Source organism: Vulpes lagopus, chromosome 11 (assembly GCF_018345385.1).
Source record: "Vulpes lagopus strain Blue_001 chromosome 11, ASM1834538v1, whole genome shotgun sequence".
Classification (NCBI taxonomy): domain Eukaryota; kingdom Metazoa; phylum Chordata; class Mammalia; order Carnivora; family Canidae; genus Vulpes; species Vulpes lagopus.
The window spans coordinates 57113904-57137589 of record NC_054834.1 but is presented as its reverse complement, the minus strand read 5'-3'; the positions used below and the strand labels follow the sequence as shown (position 1 = coordinate 57137589).

The following is a 23686-nucleotide window of genomic DNA, read 5'->3' as shown; positions in this document are numbered from 1 at the left end:
ATTACTAGGAGAGTATTTTTTCTGGTTTCTTCCTTTCATGAGGCAGGAAACAGTACTATTTCAGTGGAAAGGTGAATTAGTTTAGTATCAAGTTTGGTATGTCCTTGCAGCTAGGAAGTTTCTAGGGGGTCTTCAAAGAGCCCACATTATTTATCTCCAGTACTCTTTCTCATATAGTTATATAACATTCTATAAGTGTGTCTTTATTGTTTTATAATGATATGTAAGTGAAAATGTTTGATATTCCCTCACAAACTATTTCCTATTCTTCTCAATGTCACCAAGAAGTCTCTTTTCTATATACTTGAAAATTTCCATAATAAAAAGTTAAAAATAAAAGATCTTAAAAAAAACTCCTTTGTACTTTTTTGATTTTCAATGCCTGTTAGAAGTATCATATGAGAAATTGGATATAAAAGTCTGAAGCTTCTGATGCATCAGGATAAGAGTTAGCATTTGAAGGATTCATCGTTGTACGAATGGTATCAAAACCATGAAACAGACAGTTCTTGCCTGAGAAGGTGCCACCATTGAGAGGAAGGGAAGGAAAATGAGTGAGTGATAAAGAGTCGAAGAAAACAGAAGAATACAGTGATATAGAAGCCAGTAAGAGAATTGTGTTTCACAACAAAGAAAGTGACCAGCTCAGGAGTACACAATGTTAGAGTATGTTGAGGGCAGAGAATTTACGTGAGCATTATGCACTCTGGCAGTAAGTAGGTGGTCTGGCATTGGCTAATGGTGGTTTGGGAAGTCTTCACTGTGGATACCTCTGGGTAGTAGATAAAGTGCAGAGGAGGTTAAGGGAGCTATGAAAGGTAAGCATAATAAGTTCATAAAATATGTCAACATACTTGAATTTATACTGACCATGTCTTCAGTGGCTATCATTAAAATTCTGTAAGCACTGGAAGTCCACTGATATTTCTACTCCTGAAGGGGTTTTAAATAAGCAAACAAAAATATTTATGTCTCTGGAAATCTGAATTAAAAGAGCTATAAATTGGATGAGCAGGTGGTGGTTACCATGACAGTTTGGCAGTATTTGGATTTATGATAATTCATTTCATGTCTTTCTGAAATTTCCACCATGCCTTTAGAATGAGCTATTGTTCATGTTAAATTCCATGATACTACAGTAACAGGATTTGTGTATCTTGCCACATACCATTGAGTAGATCTTGATCTTAAACTCTTTTTCTAGAAGCTCTTGCAATAGAGAATCAAGTGTAGTTTACATTTTGCAACACTTTCCTACCCGCTGGGAAAAGCAAAAGTGTAAATCAGATGCTTTCGTTATGATCAGCTCTGTGGGAAGGGAGGGGACCTTAGCTTTATCTTGAAATCATTATGTATACTGGAAGGAAATTGATTCAAATGGAATCACCATAAAACTAGACAGAAAACCTCATTTTGTTCAATGCACTAGGACCTGTGCCAACATTGCTTCATCTTTGGCCTTTGCTATATCCTGTTTTGTTAAGTTAAAAAGCAGCTCAGTGGTCTTAAATTTTTTTTGGTATACACTCCATTAGTAAAAAAATCTCTCTCTCTAGATACAGGTAGATAGATATAGAGATCTTTAAAATGGTGGGTGTTATGTTACCACTGTTCAAGTATAATCAATAATATTATAAAGCATATGCAGGATAAAGACATTTGAAAAGGGTGAGAGAGAAAAAAAATGAATCACCGTAGAGAGACCATTTGTGTTTTTAGAGACATAGGAGTTGGTTCTTTTCTTTTTAATTATGCTTATACTGTGTCCTTCAGGTTCTCGTGTATGATATCTGAGCAATTTAAAAGAATTGTAATCAAGGTCCAGAAGTAATCTTTTACATTTGTGGTTAATATTATTTATGCAGGACCTCAAATAATATAGAAGTTTTTGTAATTAGGAGACTCAGTACCATCTAAGCAAGCAAACAAAAACCTGTAATATTTTTCATTGTAATTTATTAATGAACAAGTTTGAAATCGTAATGGCCAATGTTAAAATTTCATTATGAACGCTAATTTTGATATGCTTGTTTTTCTTTCAGATGACATTAAAGTATCAGTGAATGATTTTATAATCAAGGCAGCAGCTGTTACTCTTAAAGTAAGTAGTAGACCCCAAATCATTTTGGCTTCTAAAATGGACTCATATCTTGGGATTTTTATATGGTAAATAGAACTGTCATTTTTAAGTCCCCAAAATTATATAATCTTATTGCTGAAAATATTATGTCGTTTAATCTCATGCCCTCAGTTTTACAGATGAAACTGAGAATCATTGGGACTCAGAGCTAATTATAGCAGAATAAAGGTCATTTATTCAGCCAATAGTAAGTAACTGATTTCCTGTCATGTACTGAGTGCATTATACTGTCATGTACTGAGTGCATTTAGGAAAACAGTGGTGAACAAAAGCTGACACATTTTTGCTCTTCTGGGGCTTATAGTGTTGTTGTTAGAGACCAGTATTTGTCAGATTGTGAAAGTACTGGGAGAAAGAGAAAGCGCTACAGAATAAGTAGGGGTATCACGGTGCACACAGTTCGGCCAGGAAGGCCTCTCTGACAAGGTGGTGGTGGAGCCAAGGCCTGGAAGAGAGCATGTGAGCCACAGAGCTCTCGGCTAGAAGAATGCTCCAGGCAAAGGAAACTGCAGTCAGAAGGCTGGGAGAAACATGCTGCGGTGCCGGGGACACAGTGTTTCTGGAGGAGGAAAGGTAGCAGATGAGATTAAGCAGAAGAAAGAGGAAGGAGTTGCGAGGGCCCTAAAGTGGATGAAGCCTTGGTGGCCCGGGAAGACTAGGGAGTTTCTTTTGATGAAGAAGGAAGCCTTCAGAGGATTTGAGAGAGAACTGATGGAGAGGGTCCTCTGGTGGTTTGTGGAACACAGCCTGTGGGGAGGCCAGGGGGCAGCCGTGTGCTCTCCTGGGAGGCTGTGGACAAGGACAGTGGTTTGGACTAAGATAGCAGCTAGAGGTGAAGCTGGGGTGAAGGCCAGATTTGGGATGCATCTCAAAGGTAAAGCCAACCAGATTTGCTAATGGATTGGATGTGGGATGCGAGAGAAGGGGTAAGGACTTGGGCCCGAGCAGTGGGAGGAATGGAGTTTTTCACGTACTGACATTGGGAAAGTGGGAGAGGAGCAGGTTTGAGGCAGGTATCTAGAATTGGGTTTGGATCTGAAACCCAGGCTTCCTGCCTTCTCGCTCTGCACCATTTTCTGCCCTGTCTTTCTGTGACTGGACTGTTTTTCTGGATCACTGTGTTTGTTAAGTGCTGTATTTAATATATACTTACAAGATATTTCTTTTTATTTCTTGAACAGTACAGTAATAGAGAATTTTAAAGTCATGCCTTTTCTTAGCCATTCATATCTAAGTGTTCATATGGCTTTTGCCTTTTGACCAGATAATATTTTGAATTACATCATGAATTATGAACCATTCTTGCCCTCCTTAAGTGAATCTCTAGTGTTCATTACATTTCATTTCATAATTTTGTATCAGGAGAACATAAGTAATTATAATTTAAATTTTGTGCTAGTTTTGTCAAGCTTTTCTTTTTTTAAATTAGTGGCTTCTTAAGGTGAATTCAGGTACTTCTCCCCTTTCCTTTCTCTGTGCTTATTTCAATATTATAAAGGTTTTTATTTCTTGAAGCTTTATAGAATTCACCAAAAATATGAGTCTAGTTCTATTTTGGGGGAAAGAGCCTTGACAACCTTCTCATTTTTCCCCTGTAATTATTGAACTGTTTAATTTTCAGCTTTTTCTTGAATTGATTTTGGGAACTTCTATATTCCCAGAAAATCACTGACTTCATCTGGATTCCCAAACTTATTATCCCATCATTTAAATTTGCTTCTTATGGGATCCCTGGGTGGCGCAGCGGTTTGGCGCCTGCCTTTGGCCCAGGGCGCGATCCTGGAGACCCGGGATCGAATCCCACATCAGGCTCCCGGTGCATGGAGCCTGCTTCTCCCTCCGCCTGTGTCTCTGCCTCTCTCTCTCTCTGTGACTATCATAAATAAATAAAAAAATTAAAAAAAAAATTAAAACCATTTAAAAAAAAATAAATTTGCTTCTTATATTATTTTAATGTTCTCAATGCTGGCATTGTTTTAAACTCTGTCTTTTATTATTGCATATTTGTGTCCTCAGTCCATTTATATTGTTGCCTTATGTGTTCCTTCTGTCATTTCCTTAGCTTTAGAATGGGATTAGGTTAGACTTTTCTTTGAAAATATTTTGTTAGAAAATGTGAATGTGTAATTATTATAATTAGGAATAGGAATAAGAAGGTTTAAGAATATGAATTTTTCCTTTGACTGCAACTGAGACCCATAGGTTTTTGTTACGTAGTTCTGTAATTACATTTATTTACCAGATATTTCTCACTTAGGCAAGATTTTTTTTTTCCTCTTTTAAGGCCCATAGTGTTTCCTATGAATAATTTAACATTTTCTGTGGGTTAGGGACTTCAGTCTTTATTATTTTAACATAAACAAGCTTTGATTACTTTGAATGAATGAGCTGAGCCTTAAGAGACAGAGAAGGGCCAAGAGCAGTTGAAAGCAATGCAATAGAGGGTGCCTGCGTGGCTCATTCGGCTGAGTGTCCAGCTCTTGATTATGGCTCGGGTCATGAACTCAGGGTTGTGAGATGGAGCCCTGGGTCAGGCTCTGCGCTGGGTGTGGAGCCTGCTTAAGATTCTTTCTCTCCCTCTCCCTCCGCCTGGCCACTCGCCCATGTGTTCGCGTGCTCACTCTCTTGCTTTCATAAATAAATAAATAGATAGATAGATAGATAGATAGATAGATAGATAGATAGATAGATAGGCAGGCAGGCAAGCAATGCAGTGGGAGTGAGCATAGCAGGACGGTGAGAAGCCCATGTATGGTGGGGAATGCATCTCCAGGGAGTGGCCATAAGTATGATTAGGTAGGCTGTTATCAAAGCAAAGAATTTTTGAGAAAAGAAATTAGTTTGTAATTTGTTTTTCACCTTAATTTCTCTGATACTTGGCAACAGTGTCAGTTTATACTGTCTCCAGGTGTTTACTGATTTCTTCTGCTCTTTTCATCCTCCGTGTATATATGTTAAATACAAGCATGCTCATACGTTTGTCATATGTTTATGAAGTCTAGGAAATCTCTTTTAAATAGAGAAATCACTTATTAAGGCCAGATGATTGATACCTCTCCCAGGGCTGTGCTAGAAAATAGAGCTTCCTACATGCCATAGGAGTAATGTGGTTGAATGTCGCTACCCTGTCCCCTCCCCTCTTCTCCTCAAGGCCATTTCGGTCAGCATATGAGGCAGGAAGTATAACAAATGTTAAATGCTTTTTAGCAATCAGGTTTAACAAAGGGAGACCTTTTTTTAACCATCATCTGTTGTAAAGAGATCAAAACATGTACATCAGCATTTCTTGAAGCTTGCCTCAAAAAACATGGTGTGTTTATTTTTCCTGAACATAGAAGACATTTAACACAGAGATCCAAACCATTATTTCAAACTGAGTCTTCATTTATTTGCTTTTGTCCACCTATATTCACTTTCAGAAAAGCGTAATAAAGTTATTTTTCTGTAACCACCTTGGTCTACTAAAGCTACTGCTTAAAAAAGAATAAAAATAAATAAATAAAGCTGTTTCCTTAGAGTGACATGTTTTTTCCTTTTCCTAGCAAATGCCAGATGTTAATGTAAGCTGGGATGGAGAGGGCCCAAAGCAACTGCCCTTTATTGACATTTCAGTGGCTGTGGCAACAGATAAAGGTTTAATTACACCAATCATAAAAGATGCTGCTGCTAAGGGTATACAGGAAATTGCTGACTCTGTAAAGGTATGTCTTAAGAAATATTGTGCTTTCAAAGTGTTAGTATTTACTTTCTGGTAAAGTCTTGACATGAACTAGTCACACTGTGATGTATTTCCAAGTGACCATCAATCACATGAAAGTTTTTAAGTTTTTATTCAAGTATGACTTACTTTAAGAACATTTAAGATTCAAAAATTCAGAAATAATATACAGATAAATGAGGATCAACTATATTCAAGTTACAGGTGAATGCTTTATTTCCCAAAGTCTAAAATTCAACTCTATTTAGATAGTTTTTGTTTGTTTTTTTAGATAGTTTTAAAGTTAAGGCTGAAACCATATTTCTATGAAGGTTGTAATGGAGAGACTTCACTGCTCAGTGTTTTATTCTTCAAAATTGATTTTATTCATTTCCTCTCGAGAATGGAAACCACTAAAAGTACTTAATATTCCAGAGGCAAAAGTACTGAATTTTTTTCTGAGTTTCTTTAAAAGCAGTTTTTATAGCTCCCATATGGAGGAGTCTGATTTCCCCCAAAATATCCCATTGAATAGACAGGAACATAGGCAGTAGGTCAGCTCTGACAACCACTATAATTTCCAAAGGTATTTTTTGACAGAAATATCATGGCTCTTATAGTGTTAGAATTGAAAATTTCAGATTCATTTAGTTAAGTGATGCTTTTCTTTTTTCATTTACCAAAGACCAGTTATATGCATAGTGGATGAACAAGTTATAAGGAGGAATTAAAAGTAGAAGATAAGATTTCTTTGGAGAGTGGATAGTATATACACATATACATAAACTTGCCCAAAATACATGAACACAAGTTAATCTACTTTTTTTTTTTTAAAGATTTTATTTATTTATTCATGAGAGACATAGAGAGGCAGAGACACAGGCAGAGGAAGAAGCAGGCTCCCTGTAGGGAGCCCGATGCAGGACTTGATCCCAGGACTTCGGGATCATAACCTGAGCCAAAGGCAGATGTTCAACCACTGAGCCACCCAGGCATCCCCAAATTAATTAACTACCCACTGAAAAGATCTGCAGTATGTTTTTATAGATAAAAATACAACTGTTTTTCTTAATTGAGCGGTAATTTGACCAGTTCAAAAATCAAAGTAATATAGATTGGTTTACTGAGATAGTTATATGCCTTTTATTCATCAAAAGTCTTCAACAGCAATGAGAATTAATCTATTTTAGGGTTTTTTGTGAAATTCAGATGAGACTGCATTTAACTATAGAGTTAGAATTTACTTTAATATTCTTTATATATTTTTCTTGTTTTTTAATGTTTGTCTATTTCTTATATTAAATTTTAAAAATTAACCATTACAGGAAGGTTTCTTTGACTTTGACCAAGTTACTAATTTTACTATGCTAATACATTCAGGAAGAACCTAGGATGCGGTGGTAAGGAGGCTGTGTGAGCAGCTTCTCAGCGATGGGAAGGACAGTCTTAACCCTTTGGAATGTCCCAGGGCCTCTCTGGTGGTCCTTGAAGCTTCCCTCGGATTCCCACCAATCCTGTGGTTCACTGTGCTCTGGCTACTTCTCTCTGCTTCCCATTCTCTCTCCCACCCTGCTGTCTGTGAGGAACACTCCACTCTTGTTCTTAGGATATACCAGATACTAGGCCAAGCACTTGATTTAATTGTCTTAGTCCCATGTTACAGTTGAAGCCTTCATTTCCCCATTTCAATATTGAGGAAACAGAGTTTTAGTGCCTTTAGGAAATTTGCCCAAGGTAATGCATTTAGAAAATAGTAGAAGTGAGGATTTATTTAAATCTGGGCATTTCTCAGTTCAGATGCCCCTTTCTTAGGCCTTCTATGGCTTCCATAGCTAAAGTAGCTTTCTGACATTACCTGTTTTACTATCTTTATGCAACTGATCAGTCTTTGGGGCTCCCTTGTTTATTTGTGATCTTTCTCCCTTCTGTCTGATTTTGAGGGTCTTTTTTGTTCTTTCCATATAGCCAATTTTACAAGAGTGCATAAAAATCACAGATGCCCAGTGAATTTATTTTTTTAATTTTCAAAAAATAACTTTACTGAGATTAATTTTTCAAGGAGTTTGTAGGTTTCTGGAACTCCTTTTATGGACCTGAGTTAAGAACACCTGCTCTAAGTTTTTACTTCTTGACCCTCAATAATCTCAGGGATGTCATTGTGTGGTGCTATAGGCATGCCTCTGCTGAGTTCAAGTTTGTATCTCTAAACATAAAGTAATATAGTAACAAACCTTAGATCCCATGCCATTCTTAATTCTTCACTAATTGTAACAATTTTAAAAGTAAGGCAAAGTTTTACTTGATTTATGCAGTTAAATTTTTTAAGTGAATTAGTAAGGAATGTAACCTATTGTAAAAATATTTGCTGGTCATCTTGTATTACATCCTTTCAAGCTGGAGGCTTCAGGTAACATGTGTTTTGATCTTAAGTTTACATTGCTGGGAAATCCCAGTGAGAATTAACTATTTTCAAAACCAGTGATCCTCCTCAGAATTACTCTTATTCCAGGCCTTTAAAGTTCATTGCTAAGAATGTCCTGCTGATATGTTTAGGGTCTACAGAGATTTTTTTTTAAAAAAATTTTATGGGGACTTGCAATCCAGTTTTTTAAATGAATATCTGTGCTATTTCTTTTAGCCTGGTAACTCATCAGGATTCTTGAGATCATCTGCCTTAAAAGAAGTGCCTTTCAGAGTTCATATGATACATGCCTGTTTATATCATGTGAGCAGTCACATTGCTTTAGGCAGAAAAAATACGTTTGTAGATTGTCTTCTATTTCTGATAATCCAAGGACCATACAAGTCTAAGTTCATCTTTTCAGTTTTCATTTTGGATCTAAGTAGTTTTATAAATAACTACATCCAACTGGTATAAATATGTAGTTATCTCAGTTGTCAGAAAGTCGCAGTGATACGTTGAGAACATTTTTAGACTTTTAAAGAATGTTTTTCTAAAAAATTAAGTCATCTCTGGTTTAAAGTTTAACAGTTGCCAACAGTGATTGTAATTGTACCTGTGTTAGCTATATAGTACAGAAAATTAAGCCTCAGATTTATTTCATCTCCCCAAATGACAGTAGTTTCATTTCTCTCTTCCGTTCATAATAAGTTAGCTCATTATTAATTTTTCATATATAACAACTCAACCTCCATTCCTTTGGTTTTGAAGCATTATTTTAAAAATAAAAATTAGCATAGGTGTGGTTAATTGCAAGTGCAAGTAAAGGATATTTTAACTACTTAATGTCACTTTCAGTGTCATCTGTCTTCTGTCAGCTTTTAGAAATCAGTTTTGCCAATAGTGACACGAAATTACTACGTTCTTCTATATCTCAAGGCAGTGCAAATTGTACTAGCTCATTCAGGAAATGTTTCAGCTGTAAATCAAGAACCAAGAAAATGTTTATGTTCTAGTACTTTGTAATTCCACTTCTGAAAATTTATATAAAATAATTGAAAAGTCAGTGAACCAAAGTAAAACACTGGGGACATGATTGAATTATGGCAGATGTAGTGTTTAGAATGTTAAGCAGAGATTAAAAAAAAATACATAAAGACTAACAACACAAAAGATTCTCAGAATACTGAGAGTAAAATACAAAACTCTACTTTTTTTTACAACTGTCTGAAGTTATATATATGTATATGTCACATGTAAAGAAATACTGAAAGATGGAAACTAATATTGGTTATAGGATTTTTGCCAATGGACAATTATTTAAAACCAACTGGGTTGACAGGAATGGCTTCTTCTACTACTGTGTCTTAAAAGAAAGAAATTCTGTAAACAGAATAAATTTCATTGTTTTCTATAGAAAACACTGAAATGTTCTACATAGTAATGGCGTACAGGGTAATTCTAACACTTGAAGAATTTTTAAAGGGAAGTAATTTTTGTAGAGCTGTGATTTACATTTTTAGCTTCTTAGACTCTCTGCACTTATTCATTTTTTAATTGTATTAAAGTCAAGTCAAGGCATATCATAGATGAAGGCATACCCTATCCAAATATTTTAAGTGACAAAATGAGCCCTGTAACATGATGTTGGTTGTCATGTTGTATTTGTGTTTTTCTTTCCCAGGCTCTATCAAAGAAAGCAAGAGATGGGAAACTGTTACCTGAAGAATACCAAGGAGGATCTTTTAGGTAAAATTTAAACTCTTAATTATCAGTAGCATCAAACAGATAACAGATCTAGAAGTCTGTGTCATCAATCTGTTTAATTCATTTTTTTGAAACACTTTTTTTAATTGAAGCAACATATCAAGGCTAGTAGGAACTCACTAGGGTTAGCTAGTTAATTCTTCAGGTACTCTCAGAATGACATCCAGTTTCTGCAACTTTAAAAAAATATATTTACAAATACAATACATTTATAAACCTCAACTTTTTTCTACTTGTGCTCTCTTATTTTAAGGTACTTTGGAGGAAAATAGTGACACTTAGGCCCTTTGGTTATTATCAGCTCTTTTCTTAAGTGTCACACACAGTGTGTATACTGAGTATAGCATGAATGGAATGTTTCAAAAAGTGGAGAAACCTGTGTAACCAACCAAAGCAAGATATAGACCATTTCCAGCATCCCAGAAGCTTCCCTTACCTTGCCAAAGTAACCACTATTCTGAAAATCATCACCATAGATTTATTTTGCTCCCTGTGGTCTTTATATAAATCAAATATATTCCTTAGTGTCTGACTTCTTTTACTTAACATTAATGTCTGAGATTAACCACATTGCAGTGTGAAGCAGTTATTATTGCAGTATATAGTATTTTATCATATGTTGTATGAGTATGCCACTATCCATTTTACTGTTGGGCATTTGTTGTTTACAGTTTGGTGCTATTACAAATAATGGCGCTATGAACATTCTTTTATTAGTGTCTTATGGTGAGTATATTTGTTTATTGACCTGAAGTGAAATCCCTGAATTAAAAGCCTTAATGGATACTGCCCAACAATTTTCCAGAATGTTTTTCCAAATTTATACTTAGAATAACAGTGTACAAGAATTCTCATTGCTTCATATTCTCACCAACACTTAGTAATGTCAGGTTTTAAATTGTAACAGTTCTTAGAGCATGTTTTTGTACTCTTTGTGGTTGGGGAAATGCAGATTAGTGATGCTGAGTACTATTTTCATTTATAGCCTTTTGGATATCTGGTAACTTATCAGATAAAGTACCTGTTGATGCCTTTTGTCCATTTTTAAAAATGGAATGTGAGGGTTCTTATTTCCAGATACACAGACTTTTATAGGATACATACTATTTCAAATACATTTTCCCACTCTGTCCCTTGCTCTAGGAACTTTCTTCAAGGTGTTTTTAATGAACACAAGTTCTGAATTTGAAATTTTATTCATTAGTATTTTTTTTTACAGTTGGTACTATTTGTTTTATGTGTGGAATTACTGCCTATCCCAGAATCATGAAGTTATTTTTCTGTGTTATTTCCTAGAAGCTTTATAACTTTTCACATGTAGATCACAATCTATCTAAAACTGGATTTTGTGTGTGGTATGAAGATAAAGGTCATGATTCTCCCCCCCCACTCCCCATATGGATATTATGTTGACCCAGCCTCACTTATGGAAAAGCTTATACCTCCATGGCACTGAAAGTGACTGTGTATGTGTTTGGTCTCTTCTGTATTCTGTCTTTAATCGGCTAGTTTGTCCATCCCTTGCTCATTACCACCAAACTGTAACTGGTGATATCTGGTGAGGAAAATCTAATTTTTTTCACCCTCACAGTTGTCTTTCCTGGCTCTTTATATTTCTAAATAAATTTCAGAATCAACATATCACTTTCCGCATATAGACACATACATAGAAACTTTACTGGAGGTTATTTTTTTAAACATTTTATTTATTTATTTATTTATTTATTTATTTATTTATTTATTTATTTATTTAATGGGGGGAGAGAGTGTGAGCACAAGCATGAGTGGGGGGAGGGACAGAAGGAGAGGGGGAGAGAGAATCTTAAGCAGACACCACACTGAACTCCAAGCCTGATGCAGGGCTTGATTCCAGGACCGTGAGATCATGACCTGAGGCAAAAATCAGAGTCAGATGCTTAACTGACTGAGCCACCCAGGCACCCCAACCTTGCTGGAGTTTTGATTGGGATTGCATTAAATCTTTTGATCAGTTTGAGGAGAATTGACATCTTTACAGCATTGAGTATTCTAGGTAGTGAACATGGTATAAACCATTGTTTATTCAGTTCTCTGGTTTCTTTCAGTTCTGTTTTGTAATCTATATAGAGGTCTTATATTTATATGTTTCATTAGATGTATTTCTTAATATTTGGTTTTTGCTACTGTTGTAAATTTTAAAATTTCATTTTCTAACTACAGCAACGTGTATATAGATATAAAATAGTTTTTTATATTGACCTTTTTATCTAGTGACTTAGCTAAATTCACTTATGAATCCTACTAGTTTATCTGTAGAATCTTCAGTTTTCTGTGTACATACACTCAATTCATTTGTGAATAATGACTTTTATTTCTTTTTTCCAGTCCTTCTTATATTTTATTATTTCTTTTTCTTGTCCTAACCCACTTCCAAGGACTTCCAGTTCATGCTGAATGAATGTTCATATTAGATACACTATTTATAAGTGTGTTGTTTTTGATACTGCTGTAAATAGTTATCTTTGTCTTTGGCCTTGGAATAACTTGGTAAGATTCTGTATCACAGTGTTTTAGTAGAATGAGAACATGGGCTTCTGGAAAAGGGTTCTTTGATTAAGAACATGCCACTTTCAGAGCTTTTTGTTTTCCCCTAGTATTTCCAATTTGGGCATGTTTGGCATCGATGAATTTACTGCAGTGATCAACCCTCCTCAGGCCTGCATTCTGGCTGTTGGGAGATTCCGACCTGTGCTTAAGCTCGAGCAGGATGAAGAGGGGAATGACAGGCTGCAGCAGCGCCAGCTTATAACAGTCACAATGTCAAGTGACAGCCGAGTGGTGGACGATGAACTGGCTACCAGGTTTCTTGAAAATTTTAAGGCAAACCTGGAGAATCCTATCCGACTGGCCTAGTCCTCCAAAATAAGAAGTTGGCTTTGGCTTAGTTAATTGTATAGCTGTTAACAGAATCTACACTGTAGGAAAACAATTAGGTATATAAGCGTGATGTGGGTGAGTTGTTTATTTATTTAAAAAAGGTGAATGAGTTTGGCCCAGGTTGTCTTCATTTTCAGTTTGGGTTTAATGGTGTAGAAATAAATAAACTGTAACTAATAAAAAAGAACATTTGGTTAGTCAGATCCATTTTTAACCTCTGGTGCTGTACTAAAGTGGAATTAAACTTGATGTAAATTAAATGTTTGGCTTATTTGAGCATTTTAGACAATATGAGAATGTATAATAAATTATAAAGTCAAAAAATTGTTAGAACTAATTATGTTGAAGTTAGAAGTGATCTTCAAAGAGAAGCCCATTAATTTAAGCAGTGGGACCTCACTTTTTATAAGCCCTGCTCTAGATATACTTGAACAATTTAATATATGTACAGTTTATTCTGGATAATAGTAAGTAAGGATCACATTGTATTAGGGGTTATGGCAACATTATTGAATTTTTTATGTATATAAAGCCATAGGTCTTAGAGTGGTTTCTATCAATCTTATTTTTCACTTCTATGACACTGTGAACTTCTAAAGAAGAATTAAAAAGTCAAAAATAAGAGCGAGAGAGAGACCAAAAAATTTGTTTCAGTAATAAACTATAGTTAAGATACCTGAACTTTCTGAAATAAACTATTCATCTTCATATTAAGTTGGAATATATTAAAATAAATTATGCTATTTCCTACCAAACATTTTAAATTAGTGTTACTTTCAACACAAAATGTTGGTTTTTTTAGTGCATTTTAATCAAGTTTGTATTGTGCAATAAAATGTGAGAAAAAAATTAAAATTTCTACTGTATTTTAAATGTTAGGACATGGAAGTTTAGCAGAACCTTGAAGTAGGTTAGTAATTTGCCTGAAACAGCTTATAAGGAATTCTACAGGAGGAAAGATATGATGATATTAAGAAAACAATGGATATGGAATATAAAACTTTGAAAGAGAGTGGAAGGGAAAGTTTACAAAGTAGGCAAAGGACTCTTCTTTTTATTCTGTCAGTAGTATGAAATTTTCACTAATTATTGTAAAAATTAGAAGGGCTTATTTTTCTCTTTTAACAACTTTGCTACAATTCGCAAGTTAACTGTACTGAAATTGGGTAGTAATTTAATTCACCACTCCCAGAAAGGCTTGTGTTAGTGTCTGCTGCCAGAAATCACAAGAAAAAAGGCCATGTGGTACAAGTTGCATGGTAGACACCACACTACTTAGACTCTGACAAAAGAGCTTCTAAAACAACTAGGGCCCCAATGTATCAATTGTTAAGAATACACGTAACCCAATTACTCAGGGTTAACAAGAGTAGTAGTCTTCCAAAGTAGTCTTCAAAACTTTTGTTATAGTGACAGTTACATTGAAAATTATAACCAAATGCTTTTTTCAAAATAACTTTTATAAGTTACATTACTTATGCTTTTAACTGAAATTATTTGTTTTTTTCCTAATTTTTAAAAAGGATTTTATTTATTTATTTAGAGAGCATGAACAGGAAGGAGGGGCAGAGGGAGAGGGAGAGAGAGAATCTCAACCAGACTCCGAGCTGAGCATGGTGTCCAGTGGCAGGGCTCGATCTCATGACCCCAAGATCATGACCTGAGCTGAAATCAAGAGTCAGACACCTAGCTCACTGAGCCACGGAGGCGCCCCATTGTTTTTTCCTAATTTTTGTATCTGAGGAACAGAACATGAGACAGACATATATAAGTGCTGGTGTGGAATTCTGTTTCCCATGCACCGTTGTGCATAAGCAGTGGTGCATCCATTTACCTATCAGTAAAATGGGCGCTAATGCCTGGTGCAGCCTGCTTTATTAAGTTGTGAACTACACAGGAGGAATGCAGTGTACATTTGAGACATTTTGATTTTTCATAGGTTGACATCTTAGCTTTTGGTACAAATGCTCATTTGCTTGAATATTTATATTGATTATGTAAGGAAATTGCCATAACACTGATTTGAGAAAGAAGAACGGTAAGCTTGGTAAGCTTGCAACTATGCAGAACAAACTATGCACTACACAGGCAGGCTCCCTTCCCACCCCCATTTTATTCATTTATTTATTTGTATTTATTTATAAATAGTTATATTTTATTGTATGTATATAATAGATATTTACTTGTACTGATAGTTATCACATTGAGAGAACATAAACATTGAATTTAATATCTGGTCATCTTTTTTTCTCATTTAAACAGGGAAAACGTGTAAAATATTGGGATGACTTCTAAGAAAAGGGTGATAACACATTTCAGTTAACACTTGGGCATGAAAATAAATATCAATGAATATTAGAATTTGTAAGTCAAATGGCCCTGCTTCTCCAATTACAATTTCTGGTTGACATTAACAAATGTAGTTTTGTTCACTATTCTGTGAATATCAATATAGTGATATGGAATCAGTATACTGTGCATCAGTATACTGCTCACCCAGCTTTTTGTTTGAAACATTACTAAGAGATTTATATGGACTGGAACAGATACCTTGGTATATCGTGTCAAATGGAACTTTTATTTTTAGACTTTTTTCATTTGTATTTGCATTTTGGACTTAATTTCACAGTAAATTGTGTAGGCCAGACATCATTTGGGCATTCTGTTAAAAGTAAACCTAGTTTTCTAACCTTTTAATTGAAAGATAGGTGGTGCTGTGAGTTAATGGATTGTAGTTAGAGTGTGAGAGAAGAATTAAAATAGCATTTAAATCTTCATGTTCAAAGGAAAGGTGTCCTCATTACACACTGCATCACGATGGACTTTGTCTCAGGTGACCTGAAGAAGGAAAAGAAACAAGTATGTTTCAGGTAAGAATTAACCATTAATTTTAATATGACCTTACCAATGGGAAAATTCTGTTGATTTTTAAAGAAGGAGGTAACTGCACAATTCCTATAAGTTTAGTCTGGCCACAATGTGCAAGGCAGGTCAAAACAAGGAGAGGACAGCAGTCAGCAAGAACCATCTGGAAGCTATTGCGTTAATGAGAGCGTGAATTGACTAAATTCTCCACTAGGTCAGGGGGCTTTAAAGAAGAGAGAATATGAAGAATATTGTAATGTTAGTTTGCTGTGGTGTATTATGAATATATGGGGTGGGCATGTGCTGTCAGGTGATGCAGCAAGAATGATGTAATTTCCTGGGCCAAAACACAGTCCCCCATGGCCCATGTCACCGGTCTCCAAAAGGTTAAGTTTTATGTCCAGCAGATGGTATATCTCCATTTAAACTTTTTATAAGTGTAAAAAGTAGCAGTCTTCCAATAAAATAATTTTAAATTGTTTTGTGGACTTTTATGTTGTGTTTTCTAGCACTTCCATTGGTTTCAGCAGATGGGGACAGGCGCAGGGTTGGAGGAAAGGTGTGGTTTGTCTAGACTTGTAATATTGAATGAAATTATAAGGCATAAAGATGTGTTTTGAAAAATAATGATTAGCCTCTGTTAGTAGCAGTCTTTTATTCTTTGATCATATGAAAAGCTTACTTTCACATTCTATCACTCATCTATATTTTTTGCAACATGTTCAAGCAGCCTTTCCTTCCTCGGGAAGCAGATACTTTTAAACTTCTAACTTACCCTCTACTACATATGGCATATACAACTAAAGGAAACCTGGACTTTTTAAAAAAGATTTTATTTATTTATTCATGAGAGACACAGCGGGGGGGGGGGCAGAGACACAGGCAGAGGGAGAAGCAGGCTCCATGCAGGGAGCCCGATGTGGGACTCGATCCTGGGACTCCAGGATCATGCCCTGGGCCAAAGAGGCAGGCGCTAAACCCCTGAGCCACCCAGGGATCCCCGGAAACCTGGACTTTTGTTAAAAGTTGAGAAATTATTCACAAAGTCATTAATTAGTGGTGATTTGCCTTTATTTACACATAATTTATTTTTCTGAAATTCCTTGATTTGTGGAATTCTTTATTACTAAAGAATTTTTATCGCTAAAAAATCAGTCTTTTAAAGATAAGGCTGTTGTGATCAAGTGAAATACTAGTCATAGCACTTACAGAGTATTCTATAAATGTAAATTGTTAAATGTTTAATGGCATAAATTGCATTTATTCTATATTTTCAGTGGCTCATCAGCAGTCTGGTAATGAATGACATTTGTCAGGAGAGTATAGGATAGCACTTAATAAATTACTCTCCTCCATAGAACTGCTTTAGTACATGTTTTGTCCCCTGGTATGCACACTTAGCACCTATAAACCGCTATGCTCTTGGCAAGAATTTTATTTATTTCTGTGCCTCAGTATTCTTACCTATAAAATGAAGAAACAAGAGGGAAAACTAACCACAGTGGTTGCTGATCTTGTTTAACATCTTCTCAATTCTTTAAGGTTGGTGATCTATCCAATTTTGACATCACCATTGCAAGATGAGGTAATGAAACCAACTCAGAGCTCATATCCTTTAGCTAAAGGCACAAGGGTGGCGCAAAAAAAAAAAAAAGGCACACAACTCAGATGCTACAGCTGAGATGAACCCAGGTCCGTGCAGCACCCAAATTCAAGCTCGCCACAGTGCAGTATATAGCTGTGTGAATTGTAGTACTGTTGCCGAGTTAGTTCAGTTTTCACATGTTAACACATCTTCCACTTGGAATAACTGAAGGTCCCATTCCTCAGTCCTGACACTGACGTGTTTGCTATGTGACCACTCTTAAATCAGCTCCTAGTTTTTCTGTAGTAGTTCACTTTGTATGTTTCTGGTAATTGTTGCAGAAAGTGCTGAGGTATTCTTGTTTTTATATGGACAACTCCTGTTCACCTGAGGTGCTGAACTTCAGTATTATAACTTCTCCCTCTGAACGGAAGGCTTAGAACAATACAGACTTAAACTTGGGGCTGAGTTCCTCTGAGGATAAAAACATGATCTAGAGAACATTTCACTTTTAATAAATACCTTAGAATCTGATCCCAAGTTCAGAAGCAAAAGTAGTTCTCCCATTTTTCATGTGGAGGCCCCAGACTTCTGTGATGACAACCATATCAGTCAGGATCCAGTCTTGTATATTGACCTGATTAGTCGGGAACACTGGTTGCAATTCACTGTCTGGCAGAGTCCATCGGGCTGTCAAGGCCAGATAGGCCCACATTAACCAGGGAAATAGGAAGCAGCCCTACAGGGCACAGGTGAGGCTCACCCAGTGGACTGTTAGACCACGGGGGTCAGGGTGCCACGGTATCTGAATATTGAGAGGACCATGGGAACATGGTGTTGGCAGGGCCATTCTGGACAAATGGCAGGGGCAAAGACACCTGCTTGTACCCTCGTATGTCTTCTGGGTAAGCCTGACATCGTTCTTGCAGTTAAAAGGGAAATGCTTAAAATAATTGCTTTCATTATTTTAGAGCAGGCATTGAAGGGTAAATTTGAAGCTGGGAGACAATGAACTAGTAACTGACAAGCCCAACCAGAAAGGGGGGGGGAGGATAAAATGTGATGTCATTATTTTGGTGGTGGAATAACGCCAAATAATAAGACAGCTCAAGCATAGCAGTCTCTGTTAGACCTGCTTTGTGGGCAGGAATCTGTGTAAGCTAGAGGTAATATTGAAAATATTTCATTTCAAATAAGTTCCCCTATTTCCTAGAGACCATTAACTAAAGTGTGAAACAAAAGTAAAATGTGAAATTGAATATTCATGCGGTAGTGGTGAGCATCTCCTGTGCATCAGCACTTAGGATTTACAGCTAAATCGCCCTCGATCAACTTAAACTCCTATAAGCAATAGGCAACTCGGTCACTTCCATTTTCAAAGTATATGCATAGGGCCTGGGTTGAGAGGTAGACTTTGTTCAGGAGATAACATTTGAAGCAGGTTTTAAGTGCTTTTAGCCCACCTCCCCTTTTGTTTTCTGGCTTCTCAAATTTCAGTAGCTAAATATTTGGCACCTTTTACATACCTAATGTATAAGTGTCAGCAGTCCATCCTGCATGACCTTGACCCAGTACCTATATACATCCTTCCAGTAACTTTAACTCCAACAGAACTTAGAAACTTAGTTGGAAGGAGAGCTACTCCTTGGGCAGTTGTGTGGGCAAAGAAAACTTTACATCCCTTTACCTGCAAGAAAATGTTCTTGCCAAGGTCTTCATGCCTAAAGAAGGTTAAGTGAGTTTAGGAATAAGCACTCATGCCTGGTTTAATTGAAATATATTTTAATATTACCTCTTTCCCTACCTCTTCTCCAGCCTCTGCTTTTTTGAAGGTATCTTGTGCATGCAAATGCCTTCTGATAATGGAGTAAGTCATCGGCCAGGACACACACCTCTTTAGGTACCTTCAGGCTCATTGTTTCACATCTCAAGGGCCATCTGTTAAATTTATTTTCAGAGAATCATGATCACCTTTGCCGTCTCTAGCTAACTGAGCAAAATGATAGTAACAAGTGAAAATCAAGTTTTATTTTTATCATTCAGTATCTTTAATGCTAAGTATCAAATTAGTAGTTTCTGAGGCCAACTTCATTTGCCCATGAGCCCTATGCAGCCCCCCTCTGCTTCCTCCACAGTTAACTTGATTTCATTACCTAATACATTATGCAATCCGTGGGCATTTCATTTTGACACCAAATCATCTATTAATTACTGGTAAAGTAATAAGAATGCATTTTATCTCAACCTGTTAATTAAATGCCAATCAGAACTGAGTTTCCAGGTATTCTCATACTTTTAATGCTTTGATACAACTTCAGAAAAGTGAAAATATATGCTAAGTTTTATAGATATATCTGTTCCTGAAAGCAGATTCAAACTCTCCTTTTAAAATTTCAATTTTGGCCACTTTTCAGAAGCCATCATTCCTTTATGCTGAGAATATATGAGCCTGTGAGTTCGGCAAAATGAAAACTCAGTATTCATTGGGGGATTAGGGCATTGGTATGTGTGCTTCCTCGTTTCCTAAAGGAATCCTCATAACTTTGGGAAGTATTAGAAGGAATAGCTTCCTAAAGTGTTTTAAAAGTGGAAAACTGATTAAATAAACACCTATTAATAAAAACCAAAGTATTCTTTTACTTGGGAAATCCTGTTCAGGACATATGTTTTCCAGGCAGATATTTTGATATAGTTTTTCTAGTTATTAGTTTTCATTAAGTAGATGCAGACCTTTTCTCTTCTTCCAACCACACATATGCTGAGCGTGAAAATATAATATGATTCAAATGGCTAACTTATTGTGTTCCACACATTCTTCTAAATGCTTTATAAAGTATTATTAACTCATTAAATCCTCACAACTGCCTGATAGGAATCAGAACTATCAGTACTTCACAGAGGACATGTTAGGTAGCTTGTCTGAGATCAGACACCAAGTGGTGTTGACAGGAGTCAAGGCAGGCAGTCTGGCCCCAGACCCTTGCAAAAGAATTCTCTTGTTAAAGATGCCAGTCTCAGGAAATTCTGGAGCTAAGCACATGACAAAGACACGAGTTGAGGAAATGCCTCTCTGTGAACTCAGCATCTCCTATAGGAATATCATAGAAATGAGTCTGGCTAAAGCCAGAGTAATCTGACATTTAGTGTCCTCTAGATTTTTGTATTAACAAGTGATGTGTTCCTTTAATCTTCTGATTCGTGAAGGGACGGTAGCTCATGTGGATGAGTAATCAAACAGGACGACACCTACACATTCTTATATACAGGGCAAGTTTTTGGGTGATGACCAGAGTTCTTTAGTTTTTCTATGAGATAACAAGTCATGGATAAAGAAATATCTAATCATTAAAAAAACAAAACAAAACATAGTAAGTGTCTTTGTACTTAAAAGTACATGTTCTTTCTATGCAGATACCAGATAAGATACCAGACAGATACCAGGTAAGTAGAAACATATCTTGATTTTTCCTGGATTGTTTTGCAAGTATCTTGGTTATGTTTTTGTTTGAAGTATTATCACAACACCCCTCTCATCCTTATTATCACCTTCAAGGCTATTAATTCAAAATACTGTCACACAAGGCTCTTATCTGGTAGGATTCCTGGCTGATTGGATTTCTCACATCTTCCTTCCTCCCAATCCCCGAATGTGTGGTCTGACCTTTATCAAACACATTCCTTTTTTAAGGGCCTGGGGAATCTTGTTGGAGCAGTTCTGTGACTAGGTTTCAAGAACTTACTAATGAAGTAAAAATGTTAACATTCGTCAGGATTAACATAACATCATGCTATCTAGAAGATGAGTTCTGAGACCAGTCTCCCTTTCTCGTGGATAGATATGTGAACATTTTATGCTGGTAGCAGTCTTCTACTTAAAGGTCAAGAGGGATCTCTTCGTGCATTCATGTCTGCAGTACTGTACATAAGACATTCAAAAGCAACTTACTGAAAACTCCTTATCTGCATCAATTGTGTTTCTTTCATAAATGAAAAATTACACTCTCTAAATGGAGGATGACTCTTTTACCAGAGGTTTCTAGCTCATGGTACCTAGACAATAGCAACAGGTATTTGGTGGGCTTTTGCTTCTTTGGTTTTTAAGAGCAAGATCATTAGGGAGAAGGTGAGATGGGGCGGGTGAGACTAACAAATGGAAAAATAGTTTTGGAATTAAGTAGACACTTAGACAAGGGCCAAGATTAATATATGGACAGTCAGGAATCTGATTTGATTAGAGCTAGGACAGGCCTTTTTTTTTTTTTTTTTTTTTTTTTTAAGAAAGCTTTTTTGTTTCAGGTTTTTATTTAAATTCTAGTTTAAAGAAAACCTGAAAATTTAATTGCAATCGATTTTTCCAACACTAAAGGAAACTCCTTAGTGATTAGTGTTGGCTATTGGCATTGGCCTAAAGTTACCAAACAACAAAACTACCAAATAACAGAATTCTTAATTTTTTTTTTTTTTTTGGGAGAGAGTGCACCAAGGTGGGGGGAGGAGGAGAGGGAGAGAGAGAATCTCAGCAGACTCCACACCCACACAGAGCGCATCTCAGACTCTGACACAGGGCTGGATCCCATGACCCTGAGATCATGACCTGATCCAAAATCAAGAGGTAGACCCTCAACTGACTTGAGTCACCCAGGTGCCCCCAAAGTAACAGAATTTTTAAGATTTCTGTACATCTTGGCTTGGTAACTATGTTCTGTTTCACCTTTAGAAAGACATTTTTAAATCACAAGCAATGACAATTTTAATATGTAAGGAGGCATGGCACGCATGTGTAAATGATGAAAAGTAGAAATCTGGTTGATGAAAAGTGGAATTCCTCACTGATCCTTTTGTTATGTACCCCAAACATATACCACAGTTGACAGTAAGAGTCAAATTCCTCTTCTTCGCTACCTACTTGGATGCCTTCATATTCACCTCTCCTCTGCTCCCAAGGAACTATCTGATGTAGCTTCAAGGGGGATGATATGTATTAGGCTATGATGCCAAAACTGCCATCTGTTAGGGTTCTTCTTGTGTTCCACGTGGCAGATGTGGTCAGATCAGCCCAAAGCTGTCCCTACTTGGAAAGCAGCCTTCTTTGGAAGAGTTGGATTAAGCAGATTAAATTATGTTTTGAATCTTTAGGAAAATCTCTTTTCCTTTTGATTTGTATTCTTGTACAGTTCTTGGTGTTTTTCTTGATGGGAGAATGGTAAACTAAATGGCTAAGATAAGGGTGTGGACCTATAGGATAGAAGCCAAGGAAGCTGTTCAACCTGTTTTTGTTCTTGGCTTAGGCAGTGGTGTGTTGTAAATGTTTAACAACTGGCTCTCTGGGGGAGAATGTATATTTACATATAATCAAATGTAAGTATTATAAATTTTACTGATACAAATACTAAAATATACAATTAAATTGAATAGAATATATATACTATGAATTATAATAATGTATAAATACATTAATAATATGCAATAAAATATGCAATTCATAAATAATAATAGAACATACAGTCCTCTTTATTATAAATTTTATATAGCTCATTGGTTCTCACAGACTGCATTCGTTGATTTTTATGGAACTCTTTTATCCATAGCCAAACTGTAATTGCAGTTGATGAATAAGTATGATTTCCAGCAGGAATGTTGCTTGATTTTACTTTATATGAAAGACTAAGATGAAAGTTAAAACAACAAAGGGATATGTTGGAATTTCACTTGTTTGTCAATGAAGAGAGAGCCACTTCTTTACCGAAATTGGGCCATTTTCAGATACTGGAAGAGTATTTCCTGAAGTTTTGTGCTATTTGCAATCTGCCAGCTGTAGATGTGACCTTTGCTTTTTAAAGAATTATTTCTTTATTTTAGAGAGAGTGAGCGAGCACTAGTGGGAGGGGCAGAGGAAGAGAGAATCTGAAGCAGACTCCTGACTGACTGAACCCGGGAGCCAGACACAGGTCTCCGTATCACGTCCTGAACCGAAACCAAGAGTCAGTCTACTCAACTGACTGTGCCACCCTGAACCCCTACGTGTGACATATTTTTAAGTTCAGTCTACATTATTTACATTTTCCTGTCACTTTCTTAAACCTGGAGATAGTCAACAATAAATCAAGCCCTGATTTTTAGCTTTTGCCTATTGTATAAATGCTCTGCCCTTAAGCTACCAATGTGATGTAATTGAACGCAGAGTTGGGAAGAGGCACGCGGCCGTACACCATTATATAGCATTTCCCACCATTGGTACAGATACAAAGATGTGAAAAACCTCAAGAACATAGATAATAGTAAATGAGTAGGAGGTGATGAACTGTGGGTATTATT

At 36.2% G+C, this 23686-nt stretch overlaps 1 protein-coding gene across 7 annotated transcripts in view; it reads left to right on the top strand.

Annotated features, from left to right (window-relative positions):
• Nucleotides 1-23686, top strand: part of PDHX (pyruvate dehydrogenase complex component X) — a 174637-nt gene that overhangs the window by 50740 nt on the left and 100211 nt on the right. For 3 of the 7 annotated variants that reach the window (XM_041723350.1, XM_041723352.1, XM_041723348.1), the window contains exons 8-12: nucleotides 2043-2101; nucleotides 5683-5841; nucleotides 9923-9987; nucleotides 15708-15791; nucleotides 20783-20812. In XM_041723350.1, coding sequence (XP_041579284.1) covers nucleotides 2043-2101; nucleotides 5683-5841; nucleotides 9923-9987; nucleotides 15708-15791; nucleotides 20783-20812 — 397 coding nt within the window. Of the gene's footprint in view, nucleotides 1-2042; nucleotides 2102-5682; nucleotides 5842-9922; nucleotides 9988-12638; nucleotides 15152-15707; nucleotides 15792-17328; nucleotides 17483-20782; nucleotides 20813-22659; nucleotides 22700-23230; nucleotides 23487-23686 lie in introns of those variants that run through there. The other 4 variants (XM_041723349.1, XM_041723351.1, XM_041723347.1 and 1 more) reach the window with 4 other exon arrangements.